A 21,301-nucleotide genomic window follows, 5' to 3' on the forward strand; every position below is an offset into this window, starting at 1 on the left:
TATTTTGCTTATTACTTGGGTTTTAGAATGATATGGTATACAAATTTTGATGATTCTTCTTTGTGCGAAAGGCTTGAAGAGATGATTATTGAAGAAGAAGAGAAAACTGGAAGAAAGGATGAGAAATTTCTTGCTGATCTTTGCTGCATTTGTTTGATATTGAAAGATAATGTTTTTTCAAAAAAATTATTTGCAAATTGTGCACCTTGCATATTGAAAGTTGCTTTGAGTAAGGACAAAAGCAAAGAAGAGCAAAAAAATGTTGAGATTGCGTTACTAGCTTTGATTATCACAGATCATAGAAACGTTTGAATTATGTAATATTTGTAAACATATATACATTTGTTTTTTTTTTTTTTCCTTTCTTTTTGAACAGGAAGTGAAAAAAGAACTGTTTCTATGTAATATGACAGAAATTATCAAAAATCATTGGGAAAACCACAACCTGACGCATCTTGCTTATCAACTGGCTTGGGAGTTATTAGAAAGAAGATTATTGTCCGAAGGAAAAAGGAATTTTGTTTACTTTAAAGAAACAGACTTTGCGATAGAAGCAACAAAAGAATTGAAAGAGCTGGAAAAATGTGTGGATTGGACAAAAAAGGAAAAAGAATTGGAAATCAATAAAGAAATGTGCGTTATTCGCAGATGGCTCGATTTTCTATTTCAAATATTTTTATTGAGCGTCAAGAGCACAAAGGAACGAGTGGAGTTACTCGAAAGCATTGTGACAGTGTGCAAAGGAGCTGCGGATAATTATCGGATGATAAGCGATCGATGCGTATTGTTTTTGATTGCGGTATTATTGGAAAAAAGTGAAGGAGTGGATGACATGGCAAAGAGTGGAGCTTTTCATGTGGCTTTGAGGGAAATCTGCCGAGCAGATTATAGAAACAGCACAGTGGCGAGCTGCTTGATACTGTTCGGGATGCTTTTGAGAAGATTGAATGGATGTAAGTTGAAAGAAAATGACACAGAAATTTCTGAGTCAAAAAGGAAGGAGATGAAAAGAGAGATATTCGAGATATTCGAAGAAGAGGGATACGAAGATTGCATTACAAGCTTTAGCAAAAAGTGGAATACTTTGGAGATGCATGTTAATTCTCCAAAAAATCTAACCGATTATTTTATTTGTATATAACACAAAAAAGTTATTATTCTTTCTTTCTTTCTTTTTTTCTTTCTTTTTTTTCTTTTTTCTTTTTTCTTTTTTCTTTTTTTTTTTCTTTTTTCTTTTTTTTTTTCTTTTTTTTTTTCTTTTTTCTTTTTTCTTTTTCTTTTTTTTTTTTTTTTTTTTTTTTTTTTTTTTTTTTTTTTTTTTTTTTTTTTTTTTTTTTTTTTTTTTTTTTTTTTTTTTTTTTTTTTTTTCTTTTTCTTTTTCTTTTTCTTTTTTTTTTCTTTTTCTTTTTTCTTTTTCTTTTTTCTTTTTTCCCCACATTTTTCAATTTTCTTGTGCACAGTCATCTTTTCTATGCCTTTTGATAAACTAAATGAACATTAAAAATAAAAAAAAAATTAATTCTGAAAGAAACTTGTGAAGTGAGTCCAATCTTTTTCCCAACATTCTCTCAAATTCACAAAGAAAACTAACAACATCAACAACAATAACAAGAAGAAGAAGAAAAATACATTGAAGTGTATATCCCAGAAATGCGAAATGAAACCTGCTCACAACTTCCAGTGCTCGCATTCCTTTTCGCACATATCGTTTGCCAGCTTGCACTGCCCAACACATCCATCGTATCTTTGGAAGCAAAAACCAGTGCAAATGACAATCGGAGGCGTATCAGTCGATTCGACTTGCGCTTGCGAAGAGAGTGTTGACTGCTGATGTGGAGATGAAGATGATGAATAAGAAGAAGGAGAAGAAGGAGAAGAGGAGGAGGAGGAGGAAGAAGGTGAAGTTGAAGAAGAATCTTGCTGGCTACCAGACTTTTTGAATGCTACAAATCCTCCAGCGTTTGTCAACGACAAAGAAGAAAGTGAAGACGAGGCGTAAGACGATGAAAGAGGTTTGTATCCAGCTTCAGCGTTTTTGTAAATGATGTTATACAGCGACGGGTGCATGTTAGCTGTGACGTCGCTCATATTCACCAGCTCTGGCGGCTTTCCAGTCGCAAACAAAATCGTCTCAGGTGCCTTTTCTGCCTGCTCACCAGGCAATTTTGACACCTTTCGGCCACGCTCCCCTTTTCGCTGTGTTGCTGAGGCTGAGGCTGAAGCAGCACCAGGGGCGCTTTTGGGTATTGTCGGCTGGGCAGCCAGCAGAATGCTCTGAACACACGACGAGATGCACTGCTCGCTCATCTGCGCTGTGCAGAAAAGAGAACATCCTGAGGAAATTGGCGGTGTTGGTCATTTTATATCATTATTTTTTTTATTAAATTAAATGGATGAAAAATAAAATAAAATAAAAATATTAAACATTACAAATGAGGCAATTTTAAAGAAAATGAGAGAAAAATAAAGAAAGAAAGAAAGAAAAAACCTTCTAATTCTTTCTTGCAATCACCACGACAAGTCAGTTGTTCTCTCTTGGTATCCAACTCTTCTTCATTTGCAACTTGTTCTTTTGTACGTTTCGAGCCAGTTCCTTCACCGCCTCTTAGCGACTCTGCAAGCTCCTCCATTTTTTCCCATTCAGACGCTTCTTCGCTGCACTGTTGCATTTGTAGCAAGCACATAAGTCTCCCTCTTCTTCCTCTAAGAACAGCACGAGTTCTGCAGTCGTCTTCTCCATCACCAACAGACGAATCTGAAACAGAAAATCCACAAAGGCCAGTGATGTCAGCGTGAAGACTCTGCTCATTGTGCGAAAAACATCGTTTCAATTGTTCTTCGCATTCTTCTTTTGGAGAAAGTTTAGCGTTGGATGCCTTCAGTGGAAGAGAATTCTTTGTTACTGTGTGATTTGTTTGGACTTTTGATTCATGAGTTGCATATCTTGGAAGTTCTAGTGGAGGAGGCTCAGATGAAGTAAAAGAAGGTTTCACTTTTTGATTTATTAATTGTTTGTAATTGTGTCGTTTTTGATGTTCTGCATTGTTGATTGGACATGTCTCTGCACAATGATCAAGGGATTTTTTAGCCTTTTTATTGCAGATATCTTCAGTGGTATCGCACATAGAAAAGCATTCACTAGATTTTTCTTTCTCACAAGCTTTTATGCACCGAACTTTCGCATCTGCGCATACAATCTTTTCTGCCTTTTCTTCCTCTGCGTCATATTCATAATGTTTATGAAAATCCAACAAATGTTTAAAAATTAAAAACCTTTACAAAGATGATTGCACAATTCTTCTTCAGAAGCAGCATAGAGCAATCTGACAATGCACATAACCAATAAAAACATAAAGTGCATATGAAATTAATGTGGCACGATATTTAGAGCTCCACCCATTTTGTAGAAATCACTGTAAATCAAAACATAACTCAAGTAAAAATATTTTATGGTTCACACAATCAAAATAGGAGAAACATTTTTACTCCTTTATTATTGTTTTCAAATCACAATACTCACATTTGTTTCATTTTATCTCATTGAATATAGAATCAATAGAACACAATGACATTCTGAAAAAATATCATTTTTGCTAATGAATCTTCTTTGACTTAAAGCTTTGACATTGATGAAAATGAAAGAAAATATGTTGTTTCTGCAACAACTTTTTGAGAATTACATATCTGAAATTTCAAATGTCTTTTGAGATTTCATGGAAAATGGAATAATTACACTTTTCGTAGCTTTGCAATCGATCAAATAAATTAACAGCAAACAAAAACTTATTCCATGCACATAAACATTAATCTTTATTTCGGTAAAAAACAACAAATAAAACATAAAAACGATGAAAGTGTAGTTGCAAGAAGTGAAAAAAACCAACAATTTTAATATATTTAAAAAAATAACATTTTTTTAAAAATAGAAGAAATGAATGAAAGAGGAAACAGCAGTGAAGTGTGATTAAGAGTCCAGAAAGTCGAGCATCGTCTTCCACGCATCTTTCTCCAAGTTGATCGTCGCCAGCTTCGTCGCAGCATCAGAGGGCATCCCAGGCACAGCCGGCCTCCCAATCGACGGCAGGAAAGGCGGCCACAAATCAACACTGCAGGGCAGTTTGATGTGCTTCCAGGTAAGCTCTTTCTCCTGCTGCATCTGCGACGGGTCGAACATCACCGACCCTCCCTCGCGTCCGTACGAGTACCCAAACACCGACGAGCCAAGCCCCGTCGGCGCCCCCATCAGCGACGGCGTCCGTCCTTGAGCATTCGACTGCCCAAACAGCACAGACGATGTGTCTCCTCCAACAGCATTTCCTCCACTTCCACCAGCCACACTCGCACTTGCACTGCCACTTGCATCGTTTCCTCCGCCCATCGGCCCAGGCGTCCCAGAGACTGCCGTGTCTTCGTGGGTCAGATGTGCCGTGTGCACACTTTCTGAGTCATTCGAGCTTGTTCGTGATGCTCCCAGAGAAGAAGATGCCAATGGAGATGATCCAATCCCTGTTCCTCCCTGTTGCCCCAGACTCGCACTCGACGAGGCTGTTGAGAGAGGCGGCTGTGAACCGCTGCCGGCACTGAGTGTGCTGTGGGACGAGCTCAGCGACGAGATCGGGTTCAGTGGAGAGGTGCCAAGATATCCTGTCTTCCCTCCTCCTCCTCCTGTCATCGTGCCAACTTTGCTCATGCTCATCCCCATTCCCATCGTCATTCCTATGCCTCCTGCACCACCACCTCCCATCATCCGCTTCCGCTTCTTCCTCCTGTCGTTCTTCTCTTTCTCCAGCGCCATTCGTGCCACGAGTGTCTCGCACATCGACGTCGACGGCCACACTGTGTCATTGTCGAACGACACAAGCAGAATATCTCCGATGCATTTCTCCGGGCGGATAGCAGCCGCGTCCAGATCTGAGGGTGATGCACGCGCCAGTGCCCTTTCATAGAACCTGGAGGTGTTTGTCATCTCGAACGAGGAGTAGTAGCTTTCGTCGAGGGGAAGCTGGAGATACGGCAGTACAGCGCCTTCAAACGTGAACGGCGGGCGGGGCTTTGAATGGTCCGTCGGGCGAGGCGCCTCGAAGATGTGGGAAGGCGGCGAAATGGCGATGATCTTGTTGAACATCGTGGTGAACCGCGACGCGAGGGAGAGCAAATACATAGCACCTGTGCGGTATCCGATGCAGTGCACCTGCGAGAAGTCAAGTGCAGAGCAGTACGGCTGCGTCGTCCGCAGCTTGTCCAGCAGCATCAGCACGCCTTCAATCGGAACACAGCGCGACAGCCTCGGAAGAGTACCCTCTGGACGCGTGTCCTGATACGCTACTGCAAACGAGGCAAAGCCGTGTGACGCCAACAGCGCTGCCACATGGCCAGACCACACAAACCCGCCCTTTGCCAGCGTCGGTCCACCCCCAGCAGCCATAATGATGACCACCGGAAGCAGCTCCTGCTCGTTGTTTTCGCTGTCTCCGTCGCCAATGATGTTGCCGTTGGCATCCACATTCAAATTATTGTTGTTTTCTCCTTCTCCAGTTGCGCTGCGTGGTGGAACAGACGTGTGTGTCGAGTGCAGCTGAGATGGTGATTGAGAAGGCGTGGCAGAAGCAGATGTCGGTGCTGAAGGGGTTGCCGTTCCGTCTTTTGCTTCTTTTCCGTTGTTTGACATATCACCTGTCAAATTTTCGTTATCGTGCTCATGTTGTGCTTCTCCTCCGGCTGATTCGGAATTGCTCTGCCTTTCAAGTTGCTCTCCATTTTCTCTCTCTTCGTGTTCTGAATGAGGAGTCCCCATGCTTTCACCACCAGTTTCACCTGGGTTCATCCCCAAATCATCAGCACTTCCTTCTCCTTCTCCTTCTCCCTTTTGACTCCTCTGCTGCTCTGCTCCATTCTCCATCTCCTGCGACACATCCAATCCAGGCGCAAACCCTTCTTGCCTCTGTTGATCCTGATCCTGTTCTTGAGTCATATCATATTGCTCGTATTTCTGTGAGAAGTCCGGAAGCGGCGGCAGGAATGCCCTGACACCGATGCCTTCAATCTCCCAGCTCTCAATCTCTGTGTCTTCAGTCACATCAGACGAGATCCACGTCCTTCGCATCTCAACCGACGCTGCCAGGTTGTCCTTTCCCAGTGTGATGTCCAGACGATACGTCAGGTCTTCCAAAGAGCGTGTGTCTTCCAGGAACGTCTGGCACTGGTTGTTCAGACACATCTCGAACCGTGGCGGAATCCTGCCTCTGCGAATGCGACGCTTCTTCTTCTTCTTCTTCACGACCATCATCTTCTGAGTGCCCGCTGCATGTGGTGAGCCATCGTAGTTCATTCCTGTTCCACCCATACCTGATGAGCTTGGTGTTGTCGGTGACATCATCACAGACCCTCCGTCTCCTCCTTCGCTTGCACTCATTCCGCGTGCATGCTGGTTATCTCCCTCTTCTCCTTCTCCGTTCAGCTCCCCAGAATCCACGCGTCCTTCGATGCTGAGCCGTCTTTCGTGCTTCTCCCTTCCTTTCCCGTTCGACTGCGGAGTCTGCTCGTCTCTTGTGGTTGATGCGAGCGTATCTTCAGGCACTTCATGAATGATTCCAGTTGTGTCAATTATCCCCATCGCATTCCCTGCCCCGCCCATTCCAATGCTCTCTCCATCCACTACTGCCCCACCCACTCCGTATCCCTCACCAAACTCGCCTTCCTCTGCCTCTCCGACAAGCTCGGCTCCAATCTCCTCCAGCGTCTGGCCTGTCGCTTCCACAACATACTCACCATCTTCCCTTTCAACCATCAGAATCCTTTCGAGATATTCTTCTTCCTCGTCTGCTTCCTCCATCTTCCCAACCATCTCATCATCGTCGTCATCAGCCTCTTCTGCCTCCATCCTTCGCTTCTCCTCTTCCTCCATCTCTTCAATCTGCATCTGCTCCTCAATGCTCAGCTTCTCTCTCTCCCTCAAAATCGCCTTCCTCGTCTGCTCATCCATCGCCGACGTGATCATCGTCATCCCAGAAATCGCTTGAGTTGCCCCTCCATTCGAACCCGATCCAGAAGCAGAGCCACTTGCAGACGCACTCCCTGGAGTTTCTGCATTGTCTACTGCATCTTTGTCTGCTGCGCCGCCTCGCTCGCTTCCAACACGCGACCCGCTGCGCGCACCACCGCCAGCACCGCCAATAGCCATGCTCTTCTCCTTCTCTGGTTCCATCGCCCAGAAGAAGCCCATTGCATCCGCCAGTGTGTACATCCCAGTTGTTGGTGATGTTGTAGGCAAAGAGATTGTTCCCTTCCCATCAGACAGGAAATCAGCACGTGAGCGCCACAGCCTTTCCCCGCTGTTTGTTGCAACGATCAGCTCCAGCGTGACAGGGGTGACAGGCTCCAAGTCAACCACTTTGATCACAAAGGCCGTGTCGTGCTCAGAACCTCCCTGCGCATCGGAGGGTGTGAACTCCACACGAACAGGGCGGATCGAGTCAGTCTGCTTGCGCAGTGCTGCTTGTGTGGTCATCCATTCGAGTGCTGGGTTTTTCCCGGTTGTCAGCAGAGTGCGGTTCTTCTGTACGTCCTGAAGGAAGTAGATGAGGTTGAGACTGCCCTTAGCGATACCGAGATTCACACGGGCCTGAGATGTTTGTATCAAGTGATAGACAATAGCATTTAAGAAGAATAGAAATTGAGAGTGAAAGTCAAAAATAAAAACAATAATAATAATAATAAAATTGCTAAAAAATGGTTTTTATATATGCTCAATAGATTCAAAATAATAAAGAATTAATCTTTAAAGCTCAATTCCTTCCCCTGAAACATTTCACACTACAACTTCAACTCGTCTCTTCTCTCACACATACCTGCTCGATAAACCCGCTCTGGTTCTGTGGCACAATCTTCATTGTGGCTGTTGCACCGACTGTCAGTCTGTGTGCTGTGTGTTGCGCATTTCCTTTCTTCTCCTTCCCTTGGCCCATCAGCTCATCATCCTGATCATCCTCCCCAAACCCTCTCCCTCGCATCTTCTCTTTCCCTTTGTCTTTCCCTTTCCCTTTCGCCCCAACCCCAATCTTCGTCAAAATCGCTGCTTGCTGCTCTGCCTGCCATTTCTCCTGCGAAGTCTGTGTTGCTTTCCTCGCAGATTTGAAGTTCTTCTCAAAAAATTGAATAGCTTCATTGAATTTCCCTGTCTTAATCAGAATCTGCCCAAGTGTCGATGTCTGCTCTCTTGTGTTCTCTTCCGCATCACCTCCTTCTTTCTCGCTCCCAACGCTCGCCACTGACTTCTTGCTCCTCTTCATCGACGCCCCAAAGCTCCTCTCTTTCGTCTCGTCCAGATCTTTCCCTTCGCCTGCTCCTTCTCCTCCTTCTGCCCCCTCCGCTCCACTTCCTCCTTCCGCATTCCCTCTCTCTGCAATTGTCATTCTCAGCTCAAGATACTTCACAGCCTCGTCCATCCTCCCAACAGCTGTAAATGCGCCTGCAAGCGCATGACACGCCTCCTCTGCACCTGTCGTGTCTCCTCTCGACTCGCACAGCTCGAGCAGCTGCTGGCTGTGCTCAATAGCCTGCTGATAGTCTTTGATCTGCTCACAGTGAGTCGCCAGTCGCCGCAGCGCCCGCACCTCACACGCTACGTTGCCAGACGCACGTGCCATCTCCAAAAATTTGGTCAAGTAAAGTGTCAGCTCTGCCGATATCTCCTGCAGCTTTGTGTCGTACAACGCTGCCTGCTGCGCTGCTGACTGTTTTTCTTGCTGGCTGGCTGACGAAACAGAAATAGAAGAGCGATGTGATGCCAATGACATTGTCGTGGGATCCTTGCCACGGTCTCCCAACACTGACGCATTCAGGTCGCTTCCAATGGTCGAGCCCAGGGTGTCTCGATCTCCAAAAAGCGATTCTCTTTCTGTGCCCAAATGAGATGCATCAGACATCCTCCGAGAACTCATCAAGTCTCCTCCACCACCAACGGCACTGCTTCCCTGTGAAATTGCGCCCATCCCTAACAGTGCAGTTGAAAGTGACTGAAGACTCGGGCCTCCAAACATCGATCGCGCAGTACGGTCGCCTCCTGAAGCTGTTCCACTGGATGCTCCTGCAGCTCTTCTTCGTCCTCCTCTCCCTTCGGCTCCTGCTCCCTGAGTGGGATGGGAAGCCATGTGTTGCTGTTTATCGCTTTCTAGCTTGTCTGCCATTTGCTCATAAATTTGCATCAAATAGTCCTTTCCGGACTGCTGTTCTTCCGAAGTACCACAATCATTTACAAGATTCAAATACCGCTCATAATATGAAATAGCCTCCTCTAATCGTTGAAGTGTTTGGTTTCCTTTTGCAAGATAAATACACGCATCTGCTTGAAGTGATGGGAGTTGCGCGTTCGTAGCACAATCAAGTGCTTTTTTGAAAAAATGCAAAGCATTTCGAATGTCTCCAATTGAATTAAAAAATGTTGCTGTTTTTTTATATGATTCGTACACAAGTTCAGGATTGCCTTCCCTTTCTGCTGTTTCTGCTTGGCATAAATGATCCTTTAAATACGGTAAGCTTACAAATAGATCACGTTTTCTTTTCTGTTCTTGTGAAACATCTTTGGTTTTCTTATTTTCCATTTGTTCAGCAGCTGTTTCAATCCAATCAACATCTTTAGTAACTCTAAAAAATTCAGAAAATGAACTTACACATCCGCTTGTAAGAATTTCAAGGCAGTAATTATGTCTTGGAGTGTTGCTTGTCATCGAAGAATCAGAAAGAGGTAATTCAGGTATTGCTGTGAAAACTGAAGGTGGTGCATGTCTAGGTATCTTTTTCGTAGGCCTTGCTAATGTTGCTTTAGCAGAGTTCATCACGTTTTTGAAAATTAGTTCCTTTTAAAAAGGAAAAAGAAAAGTTTGAAATGAACGGTTGTGGTTGGATCAGAGTGTCCATTATTATGATGTTTGAGATATAAAATTGATTTCTTTTGTTTATATAATCAATAAAAGCAACATTATTTCACGCTATGAAAAGGACGTATATGTTTTAGATTTTTATTTTGAGAAAATGAGAAAATTTGGATTGTTTAACCAATCGACTATTGGAATTTTATAAATTCAATTGATGCAGAAGCTAAATAATTTTTTATAATTTTGTTAAACGTGAAACATGTAATGAAAATTGTTTGATTATTATTATTCACTTATTTTTATTATTGAATTCGAAATATTTAGGTTTGAAAACAATTTGAAAATTTTCTTTAAGGAAGTGGGAAAAGGGGCGAGAAAATTAAAAAGAAGCAAAAATGCCTTTAAATATAACAAATTTTGAAAAGGAAAAAAGAAGAATATTGAAAAACTCCCCAAAAATCTTTTTTTCAAAATATTTGACAATTTTGTTACAATCATTGGAATCATTGTTAGTCTACTTAAAATTTAACCAAGATTTTCTGGATTCGTTTGCCTTCTTGGGTGTTGTGTAATTTTGTTCATTGCTTTCTTCTTGACTTTTCTTCTGGAAGATTTGTTATTGCATTTGATGCATTTTAAGCAAGAACACAACAGAAATACAATTTTTTTCAATTGAATTTGAAAAAAAAAATTGTTGCCTCTGTGTGTGCAGAACAATTTGTGGATGCATCTTAGAAATTGCAGAAATTATGTCTGCTTATTCTTTTTTTCTCAAAATGTCTCTTTTTCAAATTTCAACAATAAAATCGAAAGCCAAGCTTCTTGAAAGAAAGGAATTAATTATTCATTTATAAAATAACCTTCCAAGAGAAATAAGTTAATATATTTCCATATATTTCAGGGTTATTAAATACCACTATTTTCTTTGATCATAAATACCACACTCGATCAATTTTTCATTTTTCCACTAAATGGGGGGAGGGAACTCAAAGATAATCGAAGAAAGGCTCACGATTTTAAAATCGAAGCCAGTTGTTGGTTTGCTTTTGATACTATTTGTTTTCTTTATGTATTTAAATGGTTGCATTGGATAAATTTCAGGGCAAGTATTTTTGGACCAGTTTTTGGATTCTTTGACATCAGAAGTTGATTTTTCTGTCATTACTCATTATGAAATCAGAGAGATATTTCGTTCATTTCCTCAGAATATTATTACTCTTATCAATTTTGTTGTTGAGATTCTGGAGAAATTTGAAAGAAATCCTCAATCAGAACAAGAGCAAAAAATATTATTTTGCATTAAACTTCTGACAAGAATCATTTCTGTTCTTAATGAGCCAGAATTTAATGAGTTTACACAGCAATACTTCTGGCAGAGCTGGCATGGATCATCTGGAAAGCTTAGAGGCAAATTTTTGCTTCATTTGATAATGAAATTACTTTTCCTCCCTGGATTCACATTAGAGTCACGTGCACCATACAAATTTGTAAGTGAAAAGCAACCAGAAGAATTGCTTTGGGATCATATCTGGACAAGTGGAATTGCTGTTATTCGTCCAAAGCCTTCAACTCCAAATCATCTTGAAGCACGACTCACCCTCATCCGCCTTTTGCTTGTGTGCATCTCCAGCCAGTTGTATTACACAATGGGTTTGCTTTTAAGAGTATTTCCTGTATTCACTTTTGATTTATTATAATTTTTTTAGAGGAATCAATTAACAGAGTTGATCCTTGGGTGGATGAGCTATCAAATGAATCGCTACCATTCAGAGTTTGACATTTATATTTCCCTCTCTTATTTTAGTTTTTAAATAAATAATTTTTAAATTTTATTTAATACACAAATAAATATTTATCTGAAAAAAAAAATCTTACAGAGCGAGCTTATGATATCCCTTCTGAACAGCGTCTTTGGGTACAACCCTAACTGGAAGACGCCGTATGGGGCGATGCTGTGGTCAAGTGATAAAGAAGGCGCCTTTGCTGTTGACTGCCTGCGCCTGCTGAACTGTCTTGTGGAACACCCGGGCAACATCCGGATTATGCGAGATGCGAAGGAGAGGCAGCTGAAAGAGGCGAAAGAGCGGGAGGAGAAGGAGAAGCTGCTGAAGATGCAGGAGCAGCAGGCGCGTATGATGATGTCGGGGATGCCCTTTGGGCAGATCATGGCGGCGATGATGAGAGGGAGCATGAGTGGTCCATATGGCGGGATGGGGCCGATGAACACGATGGGCGGGGTGCCGCCGCTGATGGCGCCGAAGAATGCAATTGGGGGTGGGATGATGAATGGGATGATGGGTGGAATGAATGGGATGAATGGGATGAATGGGATGATGAGTGGGATGGGTGGAATGGGCAATGGAATGATGGGAGGAATGAATGGAATGGGAGCATTTCCTCCATCCGGTGCAAATGCCGGAAGAGGAGCTGTTCCGTTTGGGCAGATGAGTCCGCTAGCACAGATGGGCAGAGGAGGCGGAATGTTGGCTCCTCCGAACAATCCATTGTCTTCATCAATGCCGTCTTCACAGTCAGCTTCTGCTCTTCCATCTCCTTCTGATATAGCTTCATCATCATCATCATCATCTGCTTCTTCTTCTTCTTCTTCTGAATCAGCTTCTGCTTCCTCCTCCTCCTCTTCTTCTTCTTCCCTCGCCCCCATCTCCATCCCTCACTTCTCCATCGAAGGCGTCTCGTCTGCCACAGCCTTCTTCCCCGACTTCATCCGCCGCTCGCCCTGGCTCTACTCCACCAACACTGCCTCCTCCTCTTCTCCTTTCTCCTCCCTCTCCTTCGCTGCAACTGGATTTCTTCGCCTGCTGAAGAACCCAGTTGACGTGGCGCGCAAGCTAATCCCGTCGTCGGCACACCGCTTTGACGATGTGCAGGACTTACTGGTGCTGGCGTGGAAGTTCCTGGTGGAAGGAGGAGCACCCACAGATCAACTGTCTGCTCCTTCTTCTTCTTCTTCTTCTTCTTCTTCCTCTCACTCACACAACACAACAGCCAATGGCGCTGCTTCTAATGACGTGGCCATCTCGTTTGTGGACTTTGTGCTGAACGATGCAGCATGGCTGAACGAGTTCACCACCTGCCTCGTCTTCTTCCTCAACCAGGCGCTCTCTCAGATCAACGCCGGCGGAGCTGCTGCCTCAAAGGACCCCTTCACCACCCACTTCACACAGACCACGACGATCCAGCTGTGCATTAACATCCTCCTCTACCTCAGCGCCTTCCGCTCCTTCTCGGTCTCTCTCAACCTGCCTCTCGTTGCCTCTCTCCGTGTGCCCATCCAACCTGCCTTGAGCGACGGAACCGTCGGAGACCAGCTGATACTGTCGCTGCTGCACTGCTTCAGCCGCTACTCTTCCTCAACTGCGGTCTCCTCCATCGACACCCCCATCGCTTCCTATCTGTTCACTGCCTCTTCTTCCTCTGGCGCGGCTCTGGCAGGGACGATTCTGACGATCCTGTGCAACATCTCCCCCTTCATCAAGTCAGTTGCGAAGATTCCAGCGTCTGCGCTGGTGGACTGCCTTGTGGGTGTGGCTCGGCCCATGTTCTTTTATACGCACTTGGGCCATGTTTTTGACTATCTGAGGGATTTATTGGAGGTGTTTAAGAACATTGTGCAGTATCAGGCAGATGGGAACTCGTTTCTGATCTACAATCTTGTGTGCCATGCAGATGTGATTGAGAAGCTGGCGGAGACGAGGACGAAGAAGAAGAAAGTGATGCGGCCGGTGAAAAGGGCGATGGAGGTGAAGGGAGAAGGAAAAGAAGGAAAAGAGAAAGGTGAGAAAGGTGAAGGAGAAGAAGGAGAGGAGATGGAGGAAGTGGAAGAGGAAGAACTGGATGATTATCCAGCAGAACTCGATATTCGAACGAAGCAGATGGCTGAGGCAGTGATGAAGGTGTATCAGGACATTCAAGTAAAGATGAGTGAAAAACCCGAGGCGCTTAAGGAGGAAGGAGGAGGAGAAGGGAAAGAAAAGCAAAACGAGAAGGAAGCAAGCAAAAACAGTGTGAAGGACGCAGAGGAAAGCGAAGGAGCGAGAATGATGGCGATGCCTGGGACGGGGAAAGCAAACAGCAACAGCAGCAGTGGAAGAGAAGTTGATTCATCAGCCCCTGCAATGGTGCTGCCTTCAGTGCCCACTTTTGACTTGTCGCAGCCATCGCTTCCCAAACAGCCAGCTTCACTGCCAAAGGATGCAGTGCAAAACGGGAAGTCTGCAGCAGAAGGGTCAATGAATGCTGCTACTTCATCATCTTCCTCTTCCTCTTCCTCCTCTTCATCATCATCTTCTTCTTCTTCCTCTTTACTTCCACCCCAGACTCTTCCACCTCTTTCCTCCATTCTCCCACCTAATGGCCAGTCCGTGCGCCCACCCGTTGCCTGGATCCGGCAGAGGAAAGCGACACTTCCGGTCGCGCCTCTGCTGCATCTGGTGCGCTATCTGTCTCCCTTGTTCATCTCCACACCCGCACGCCGTGCTGGGATCATCCCAACAGCCTCGTCTTATTCGACAGCCGGGTCAGGCGCCTCTCTTGTTGGCGTGCCGCTGGGCAGTCTGAATGCTTCGGGGTTGCCTGGAAGAGGAGGAGGAGGAGGAGGAATGGGAGCATCAGCAGGAGGAGCAAGTGGCTCAAACAACACAAGCAGCGGAGGAAGCAGCGGAAATAGCGGCAGTAATAATAGCAACAGTGCTGGTAGTTCTGCTCAGGCGTCTGAGCAGATGCTGCTGGCGAGTGGAGAAGTTCCCTTGGCGACTGAAGAAGAGAACATCGCGTTTCTGAAGAAGCTGACGCTGGTGGGTGTATTGCCTGTGCCGCATCCAATCTACATCAGGCGGTTCCAGCCGAACGAGGCAACGTCTTCGTGGTTTGCAGCGATTATGTGGGGGAATGTGGTGTTTAAGTACGGCAGCCGGAAAGGGCTGAGCGGAGGAGGAGGAGGGCTGGACGGAGGAGAGAAAGGAGGGAAAGGGAAAGCTGGGCCGGATCCGGACACGCCAGCAGCAGGTGCGACGTCGGCGGTGCTGTGGGACGAGACGAAGATTCGGTATTTTGATGCAGAGGAACCGGAGAAGACGAATGCGCAAGGCGGACAAGGAGAAGGAATGGGAGGAGAGGAAAGGAGTGGGAGTGGGAGTGGGATGATGATGCAATCGTCACCATCATCTGCTTCTTCCTCATCATCTTCGTCATCATCATCATCTTCTTCTTCTTCTTCATCTTCTTCTTCCATTCCATCAGCTTCTGGCGCTGATCCTCATAGATTTGATCAGCCTCCGATGCCTCTTTAAGAGTGAGTTATTGCACTTTTGTTAGGTTTGTTAGGCTTGATTGGGCTTGCATTGAGTTTAAAGTTATGTACGTTTGTTGCTTTTTAAGAATTTGTGAAGCAATTTTCATGTCATGCGGAATTATCTTCACGCTCACTTCTCATTTGCACAGTTCACCTTTTGCTTTTTTTTTCTTATTAAAAAGGAAAACAAAAGGGTTTTTAGAGTAAAATAATCGAGAAATGAAATTAGGAATGGTTAATTGTTTCAGGAGAAAAACATAGAAAAATCTTGCTTGTGAAAATTGATAAGTTCTGTTGTTAAAAAAAAGAGTTGCTAATCAATGAATGAAGAAATTAGTTGATTTTCAAGAATGATTTCCCTGCGATATTTCCTTGATGACGCTCTCTTTTTTTGAATGGACTTTCCATTTTTAATCAAAACAATATTTCCCAATGTTTTGATAAATGCCAGTTCAAAAATCTTCTCCATGTCTTCGTCAAAGTTCGACACAAAGAAATGTTCAAATTATCGCTTATAATCACAATATTTTCCGAATTGTTTCATTTTTATGTTCAAATTTTTGATTTTTGTTTGAATGAAGGAATGAAAATAAAACCAGTTGAAAAATGCAAAGAAGAAGGGATGAAAGAAATCGAGGGGAAAAGAGAATTTCACTCTTTCGGATCGTTTTCATATAACGAGAAAGATGAGCAGAATTTTTGTGTATTGGAAAGATGTCACATATTGGTTCCCGATTTAAAACTGTGAAATAATTTGAATATTTCGCCAAATTTGACACATTTGAATATCATCATTCGTCGAATGATATTTTTTGTTTTTAATAAAAATTATGATTCTTATTGAAAAATCCGATAAGAACATAGTTTTTTAAATCATTATCACTCAATTGGTGGAACAGATTTTTTTTTTAATTTTTTTATGGATTATGAAAAGAAAACCATAAAGATGATGAAAAATCTTCAGATTCTGTTAATAGCAACTATTTTAATAAGGATTTTTAGATTAAAGTTAAATAAAGAAGCAAATTGTTTGAGGAATGAAGAAAATTTTATATTTCTATCATATTATGAAAATAATTGTCCATTTTTTTTGTAATGAAATTGAATTTTATTGCTAATTTGAAAGTTATTGCATCTTTATTTTTCATTAATAAAACAAATTATTAAAGTTAGAATTTTTATTTTATAATTAATTAAAAATGATTTCTATGATAAATTTCGGACCCAAAAAGTTCCTTTTTCCCAATCTCTTTATTGTTACACATTTTTCCAAATAAATTTATTTAAAGAAACTGTTCTTTCAATTAAGAGATAATTTTCGAATTACAAAATATTGGGTTAGATCTTTTAAGTTCTTTGATTTTGCTATGTTTTCACTTCTTACAATATTTTTGTGGATCATTTCAACATTCGCTGAAGTTTATTTTACAGAAGAATTTGATTGTTTGTGAATTGCTTTGATTTTCTTTTGCTTTTTATTTTACTTTAAAATCTTTTTCTAACTCTATTATTCCAAATCTAAAAACGCTTTGTTTATTTCATTTTAGATACATGGAGATCTAGATGGGTAGAAGGAAAATATTATGAAAAAGATGGACTTCAAGGGAAATGGGGATGGCAAATACCTTTATATTACAATAAAAAGGAGCTTGATTTCTGTCTATCGACAATTGAAGATAAAAAATATTATCAAATCAGTTGCGATATGGGGAAAACTTTTTCTACAAAAGATAAAGATTTGATTGTTGCATTTACAGTGAAAAATCAAGAAGAAACAAGATTTGCAGGTGGTTACCTGAAGCTATTTCCGGAAGGCATCGATCAAGAACAACTAAATACGCAAACACCATTTTATTTAATGTTTGGGCCAGACTGGAACGGAAAACTGAACAACATGCTTCGTGTTCTTATCCGATATAATAACCGAAACTTTGAGTTGCGCTCACATCACGCTTGTCCACCAGATAAGAACACATACTTATACACTTTCATAATCCATCCTGATTGGACATATGAAATTCATCTTAACGATCAGTTGGAAAGAAAAGCTCCCATGGAAGAGGAATTTGACTTTGTTAGACCTCGTCTGATTCCAGATCCAAATGCGAAAAAGCCTGATGATTGGGAAGACGAAATGGAGATATACGATCCATCTGATAGAAAGCCAGCTGACTGGGACCAGCCGATGGTTGTTGACGACCCAACTGATGTGAAGCCCGAGGATTGGAACGAGACAACGATGGGTGAATGGAAACCACGTAGAATAGCCAATCCCCTGTACAAAGGAACGTGGTATCCTCGCATCATCCCCAACCCGAAATACAAAGGCCCATGGGAGCCTCCGCTGGTTCCCAACCCGCTCTTTGAGAAAGAGAAAGAGACGTACCACTTCTCGAAAGTCAGATATGTTGGGTTTGATGTGTACCAAGAAAAATGCGGCACACTCTTCGATAAAATATTCATTGGGGATGACTGGGCAGAGTATCGTGCGTATTTGGCTGTTACGTGGGACCCATTCCACCGCGCAGAGGTGGAAGGCGAGAAGAAGAAGTCTGGATCGGCAGATGTGAGGGACGCAAAGCCGATGGGAGTGGCGAATCTGAACTCTCGGCAGGAGAGAGAGAAGAGGAGGAAAGAGGAAGAAGACAGGATGATTGAAAGGAAGCGGAAGGAGCTGGAGGAAGAGGCAAGAAGGAAGAAGCTTCTGGAAGAAGAAGAGGAGGAAGAGGAAGAGGAATTCGAAGAAGACGAAGACGATGAAGAAGAAATTGATGTGGATGAAGAGATATCCACAAAGAAAGATAAAGGCACCACAAAGAAGGGGAAAAGCGATGAGAAATATGAACTCTGAGTCTTGTTTAAGAGCAAACATCCCGTAGAACCAATGAGCGCTATGCATTGGTGGATCGCTGCCCTTTTATTCTTCTATGTTGATATTTCTATCTTTATCATTTCTAGATTTTGAAGGATCTTACAAACTTTTTTTTTCCTTTCATATTTAACACATTTTGTTCATTTTGTCTCATAATAGGTATTTTTTTTAAAAGAAATAAAAGAATTGCGTATACATTGATTTGTTAGAGTTTTTCTTAATATATTGAAAGGTTCAATTTTTTTTTATTTTAACTTACTTTTTCAAAGTTTTTGAAAATAGTGAGTCACAAATCCGGGACATATTACAAATCCGGGAAAGTGCATAAATTTCAGGTTTGATAAAACTTTTCGCTCATCCATTTGTTTCAAATTACATAAATGAAGCATTTGAAGTTAAAAAAGCAATTTTTTTAACTTCAAATGCTTCATTTATGTAATTTGAAACAAATGGATGAGCGAAAAGTTTTATCAAACCTGAAATTTATGCACTTTCCCGGATTTGTAATATGTCCCGGATTTGTGACTCCCTAAATATCAAAGTCAGAGTCTTCGATTGGCCAAAAATAATAATTTTGAAAATTCATGATGAATTTTCTAACATACGAAAAGGAAAATTCGTTGAAATTAGATTTTAGAGGCTCCAAAACAATAATAAGTTAACTCATAGAAAGAGAAATTTCTTGGAAAAAAAACATCCTTTTTGATATAGAAGAATGGGTTTTTGAATTTTTGAAAAGCTTTCTATTTAAGTAATTTTGCATATTATTGATGATATAGCCAGTACATTATCGTATAATTTAATAAACTCACAGATACATCAATATTTTCTCTTTTGAACTGCGTCTTAGAAATAATAGTTCAAAACATTAAATATCAAAATATTTTGATTTATCAGAACAAAAAGTTTTCTGTTTTATATTTCTTTATCTTGCAATAGAATTTTAATTCAGATGAAATACTTCTGACATCATTCTCAATCTCTATATTGAGAAAATGGATTTATTAAAAGTATTTAAAAATGGAGGCATAACCTTCCTGCTTTGCTTGTTGACGTTAAAACAATAAGAAGAAAAGCAAATATGAATATTAGAAAAATGACAAGAAAGAAAATGAGCAAACAATTGGGGATGAAGACAATAGAAAAGAAATCATATCTATGGAAAAGAATGCTTAAAAGAATCAAAAAAATTTTTTCAATATGATTAACTACAATTCATGGATCATAGACCGGTACGTGAATATCAAAGTTAGGGTATGATATTCAATGTATTTTACTTTTTTTTTTTTTATCTGTTTGTTTCAAATTTTGCAATATGAATTGAGTGTTTTAACTAGGAGAAGTGCATATTTAATTCATTTTTTTCCATGCAAATATTTCAAATTTTATGCAAACATTTTAGTAACAGAAATTGTTGTTAGCCTTTTGCATTGACGATTGAAGAGAAACAAAAAGAAACAGAAAATTGAAAGAAAGAAAATAAGGAGATTCATGGGAAAGCGGGGAAGATTTGAATATTTTTATTGGTTCGGAGCATGTGTGATGATTGAAGCAAATGAAAAAATTCGAGCTAATGATTTCCAATAAGTTTTCTTTATGAATTATTGATTTTCATTTCTTTTCCTTTATTAAACGTTGCATTGAACTGAAACATGCCTGCACATTTCCGGAGTGGAATCAGTCAAAGTCATAATTGATGAAAAAGAAAACAAAACACTCTGTAATTTGAAAGTAATGGTTCAGATCGATTCTGGAAATGAAATGGCTTCTTGCTTGGGAATTCTTCATGGAATGTCATGAGGAATATTTTGGATGCACAATGCACAATAATTGTGCAATTGATACGGAAGAAAAGAAATACGAAAGCGAACTGGAAAATGATTTTGTGTTGTTTAACAGTTCGCTTTCTTTGAAAAAAATGAAGTTCTTTTCTGGTGAAAGGGTTGGAGGAATAACCATTGTCTCTGATTCGGTCGTATCTTTGAAAGGTTGCTCCTTGATGCTAATGGGAACAAGGAAAAGAAGTTTCTTTATGTGCGGGAAAGGAAGAATATCCATTTTTAACGGATCTTTACTCAAAGATAGCTCTGAATGCCTGATACCGCCGCTTGTTTCTCCTTCAAAAGAAGAAATGAATTGGATCCATTCCGGGATTTTATCGGTTGCATTTTCAGTGTTTGGATCATTTCAAATTGCAGAGAAGCCATTTATGGATTTCAGCGCTGCTGAAGGGATTTCAGTTGAAAGCACGAAATTCAGCAACATATCCTTTGCGAATACAAATGATTGCGCACTACCAAATTATTGTGGCATGCCTCAAGCGAAAATCACTTTAAAAAGTTGTTCTTTCAATACGGTGGAAAATGTTTTTGAGGGAGGAATTACTCGTTCTATCAACTCGGGATTGATTGAGATGTGTTCATTAAATAACACACTCTGTTCGTGCCTTCGAAGTTGGAATTACCACAATCCAAATATGACGCACCAATTCAATCCAACAGAACTCAATTTTGAAAGGGACGAATGGCACAATGCTCATGCAATTGAAAATTTCACGTATTTTTCTGACACTTCTTCAGGAGGTGCTATTTGCTTAATTCAGCAAGAATCAGCTTCTGTTTTTATTTCAAACTGTTTGTTTGATAATTGTAGTTCGAATTTTTACGGAGGAGCAGTATTTTGCAAAGAAATATTCTCAGTAGATGTTAAAGAAACTTCTTATAAAAATTGTTCGACAAAACACGGAGATGGGGGAGGTATTTGTTTGATGACTGTTTCTAATTGTTTTTTGATAAAAGAAAATTCATTTTTTAATTGCTCAAGTTCAACATATGGAGGTGCAGTTTATATAACATTCTCAAATTTCGATGCGGGTTGTGTTGGGATGGAAGATGATGTCGGAAGCAATGCATGCATTGATAACTGCTTTTTTAATTCCTGCACAATCAAAAATGATGGAGGAGGGACCTTTTGCATCGATGTTCAATCTGCTCCATTTGTCATGAGAAGTTGTTCGTTTTTTCATTCAAAGGCAAACAACATGGGAGGTGCACTTTACATGACATTCGACAGGCAAACCAACAAAAATCTTATTCCTTTGTTATTTTGTTTTTTTCATAACTGCTCTATTGTTGCTTCAGCAAACAAGTTAGGCGATATAATATATCTAAAGGATTATTCACGAATGAGAATTTCTCCTCCTCCATTTGTGAGTTGCTTCACCACAATCAATTCGTTGCAAGCAGT

The 21,301-nt window shown here is 41.2% G+C and overlaps 4 protein-coding genes across 4 annotated transcripts; 2 read left to right on the forward strand and 2 right to left on the reverse strand.

The window, feature by feature from the left end:
* Window positions 1-1,668: 1,668 nt before the first annotated feature.
* MONOS_3370 (uncharacterized protein) lies at window positions 1,669-3,337 on the reverse strand (the record flags this gene model as incomplete). Its single annotated transcript, XM_067873367.1, has 3 exons — window positions 1,669-2,333; window positions 2,489-3,217; window positions 3,274-3,337. 3 exons carry the CDS (start codon window positions 3,335-3,337, stop codon window positions 1,669-1,671), a joined length of 1,458 nt encoding a protein of 485 aa, XP_067726609.1.
* Window positions 3,338-3,786: 449 nt separating this feature from the next.
* MONOS_3371 (uncharacterized protein) lies at window positions 3,787-9,909 on the reverse strand. The gene is made up of 2 exons (XM_067873368.1): window positions 7,848-9,909; window positions 3,787-7,621 (listed from the first exon to the last, which is right to left on the reverse strand). The coding sequence occupies exons 1-2, from the start codon at window positions 9,831-9,833 to the stop codon at window positions 3,965-3,967; spliced, it is 5,643 nt and encodes a 1,880-aa protein (XP_067726610.1). The 5' UTR covers window positions 9,834-9,909; the 3' UTR covers window positions 3,787-3,964.
* Window positions 9,910-10,843: 934 nt separating this feature from the next.
* MONOS_3372 (putative Dyggve-Melchior-Clausen syndrome protein) lies at window positions 10,844-15,408 on the forward strand (the record flags this gene model as incomplete). Its single annotated transcript, XM_067873369.1, has 4 exons — window positions 10,844-10,910; window positions 10,974-11,522; window positions 11,579-11,643; window positions 11,750-15,408. The coding sequence occupies 4 exons, from the start codon at window positions 10,844-10,846 to the stop codon at window positions 15,179-15,181; spliced, it is 4,113 nt and encodes a 1,370-aa protein (XP_067726611.1). The 3' UTR covers window positions 15,182-15,408.
* Window positions 15,409-16,523: 1,115 nt separating this feature from the next.
* MONOS_3373 (putative Calreticulin CRP55) lies at window positions 16,524-18,256 on the forward strand. Its single transcript, XM_067873370.1, has 2 exons — window positions 16,524-16,626; window positions 16,731-18,256. Exons 1-2 carry the CDS (start codon window positions 16,551-16,553, stop codon window positions 18,032-18,034), a joined length of 1,380 nt encoding a protein of 459 aa, XP_067726612.1. The 5' UTR covers window positions 16,524-16,550; the 3' UTR covers window positions 18,035-18,256.
* The last annotated feature ends 3,045 nt before the right edge of the window (window positions 18,257-21,301 follow it).

The sequence above is a fragment of the Monocercomonoides exilis genome (genome assembly GCF_001643675.1).
Source record: "Monocercomonoides exilis strain PA203 chromosome Unknown scaffold25-1336746, whole genome shotgun sequence".
Classification (NCBI taxonomy): domain Eukaryota; phylum Preaxostyla; order Oxymonadida; family Polymastigidae; genus Monocercomonoides; species Monocercomonoides exilis.

Coding starts and splice junctions, on each gene's coding strand:
- MONOS_3371 (XM_067873368.1), bottom strand. CDS start 9,833: ATGAACTCTGCTAAAGCAACATTAGCAAGGCCTACGAAAAAGATACCT. Junction 7,622..7,847: donor AGAGCGGGTTTATCGAGCAG/GTATGTGTGAGA, acceptor CAAACATCTCAG/GCCCGTGTGAATCTCGGTAT.
- MONOS_3373 (XM_067873370.1), top strand. CDS start 16,551: ATGTTTTCACTTCTTACAATATTTTTGTGGATCATTTCAACATTCGCT. Junction 16,627..16,730: donor TTTTACAGAAGAATTTGATT/GTTTGTGAATTG, acceptor ATTTCATTTTAG/ATACATGGAGATCTAGATGG.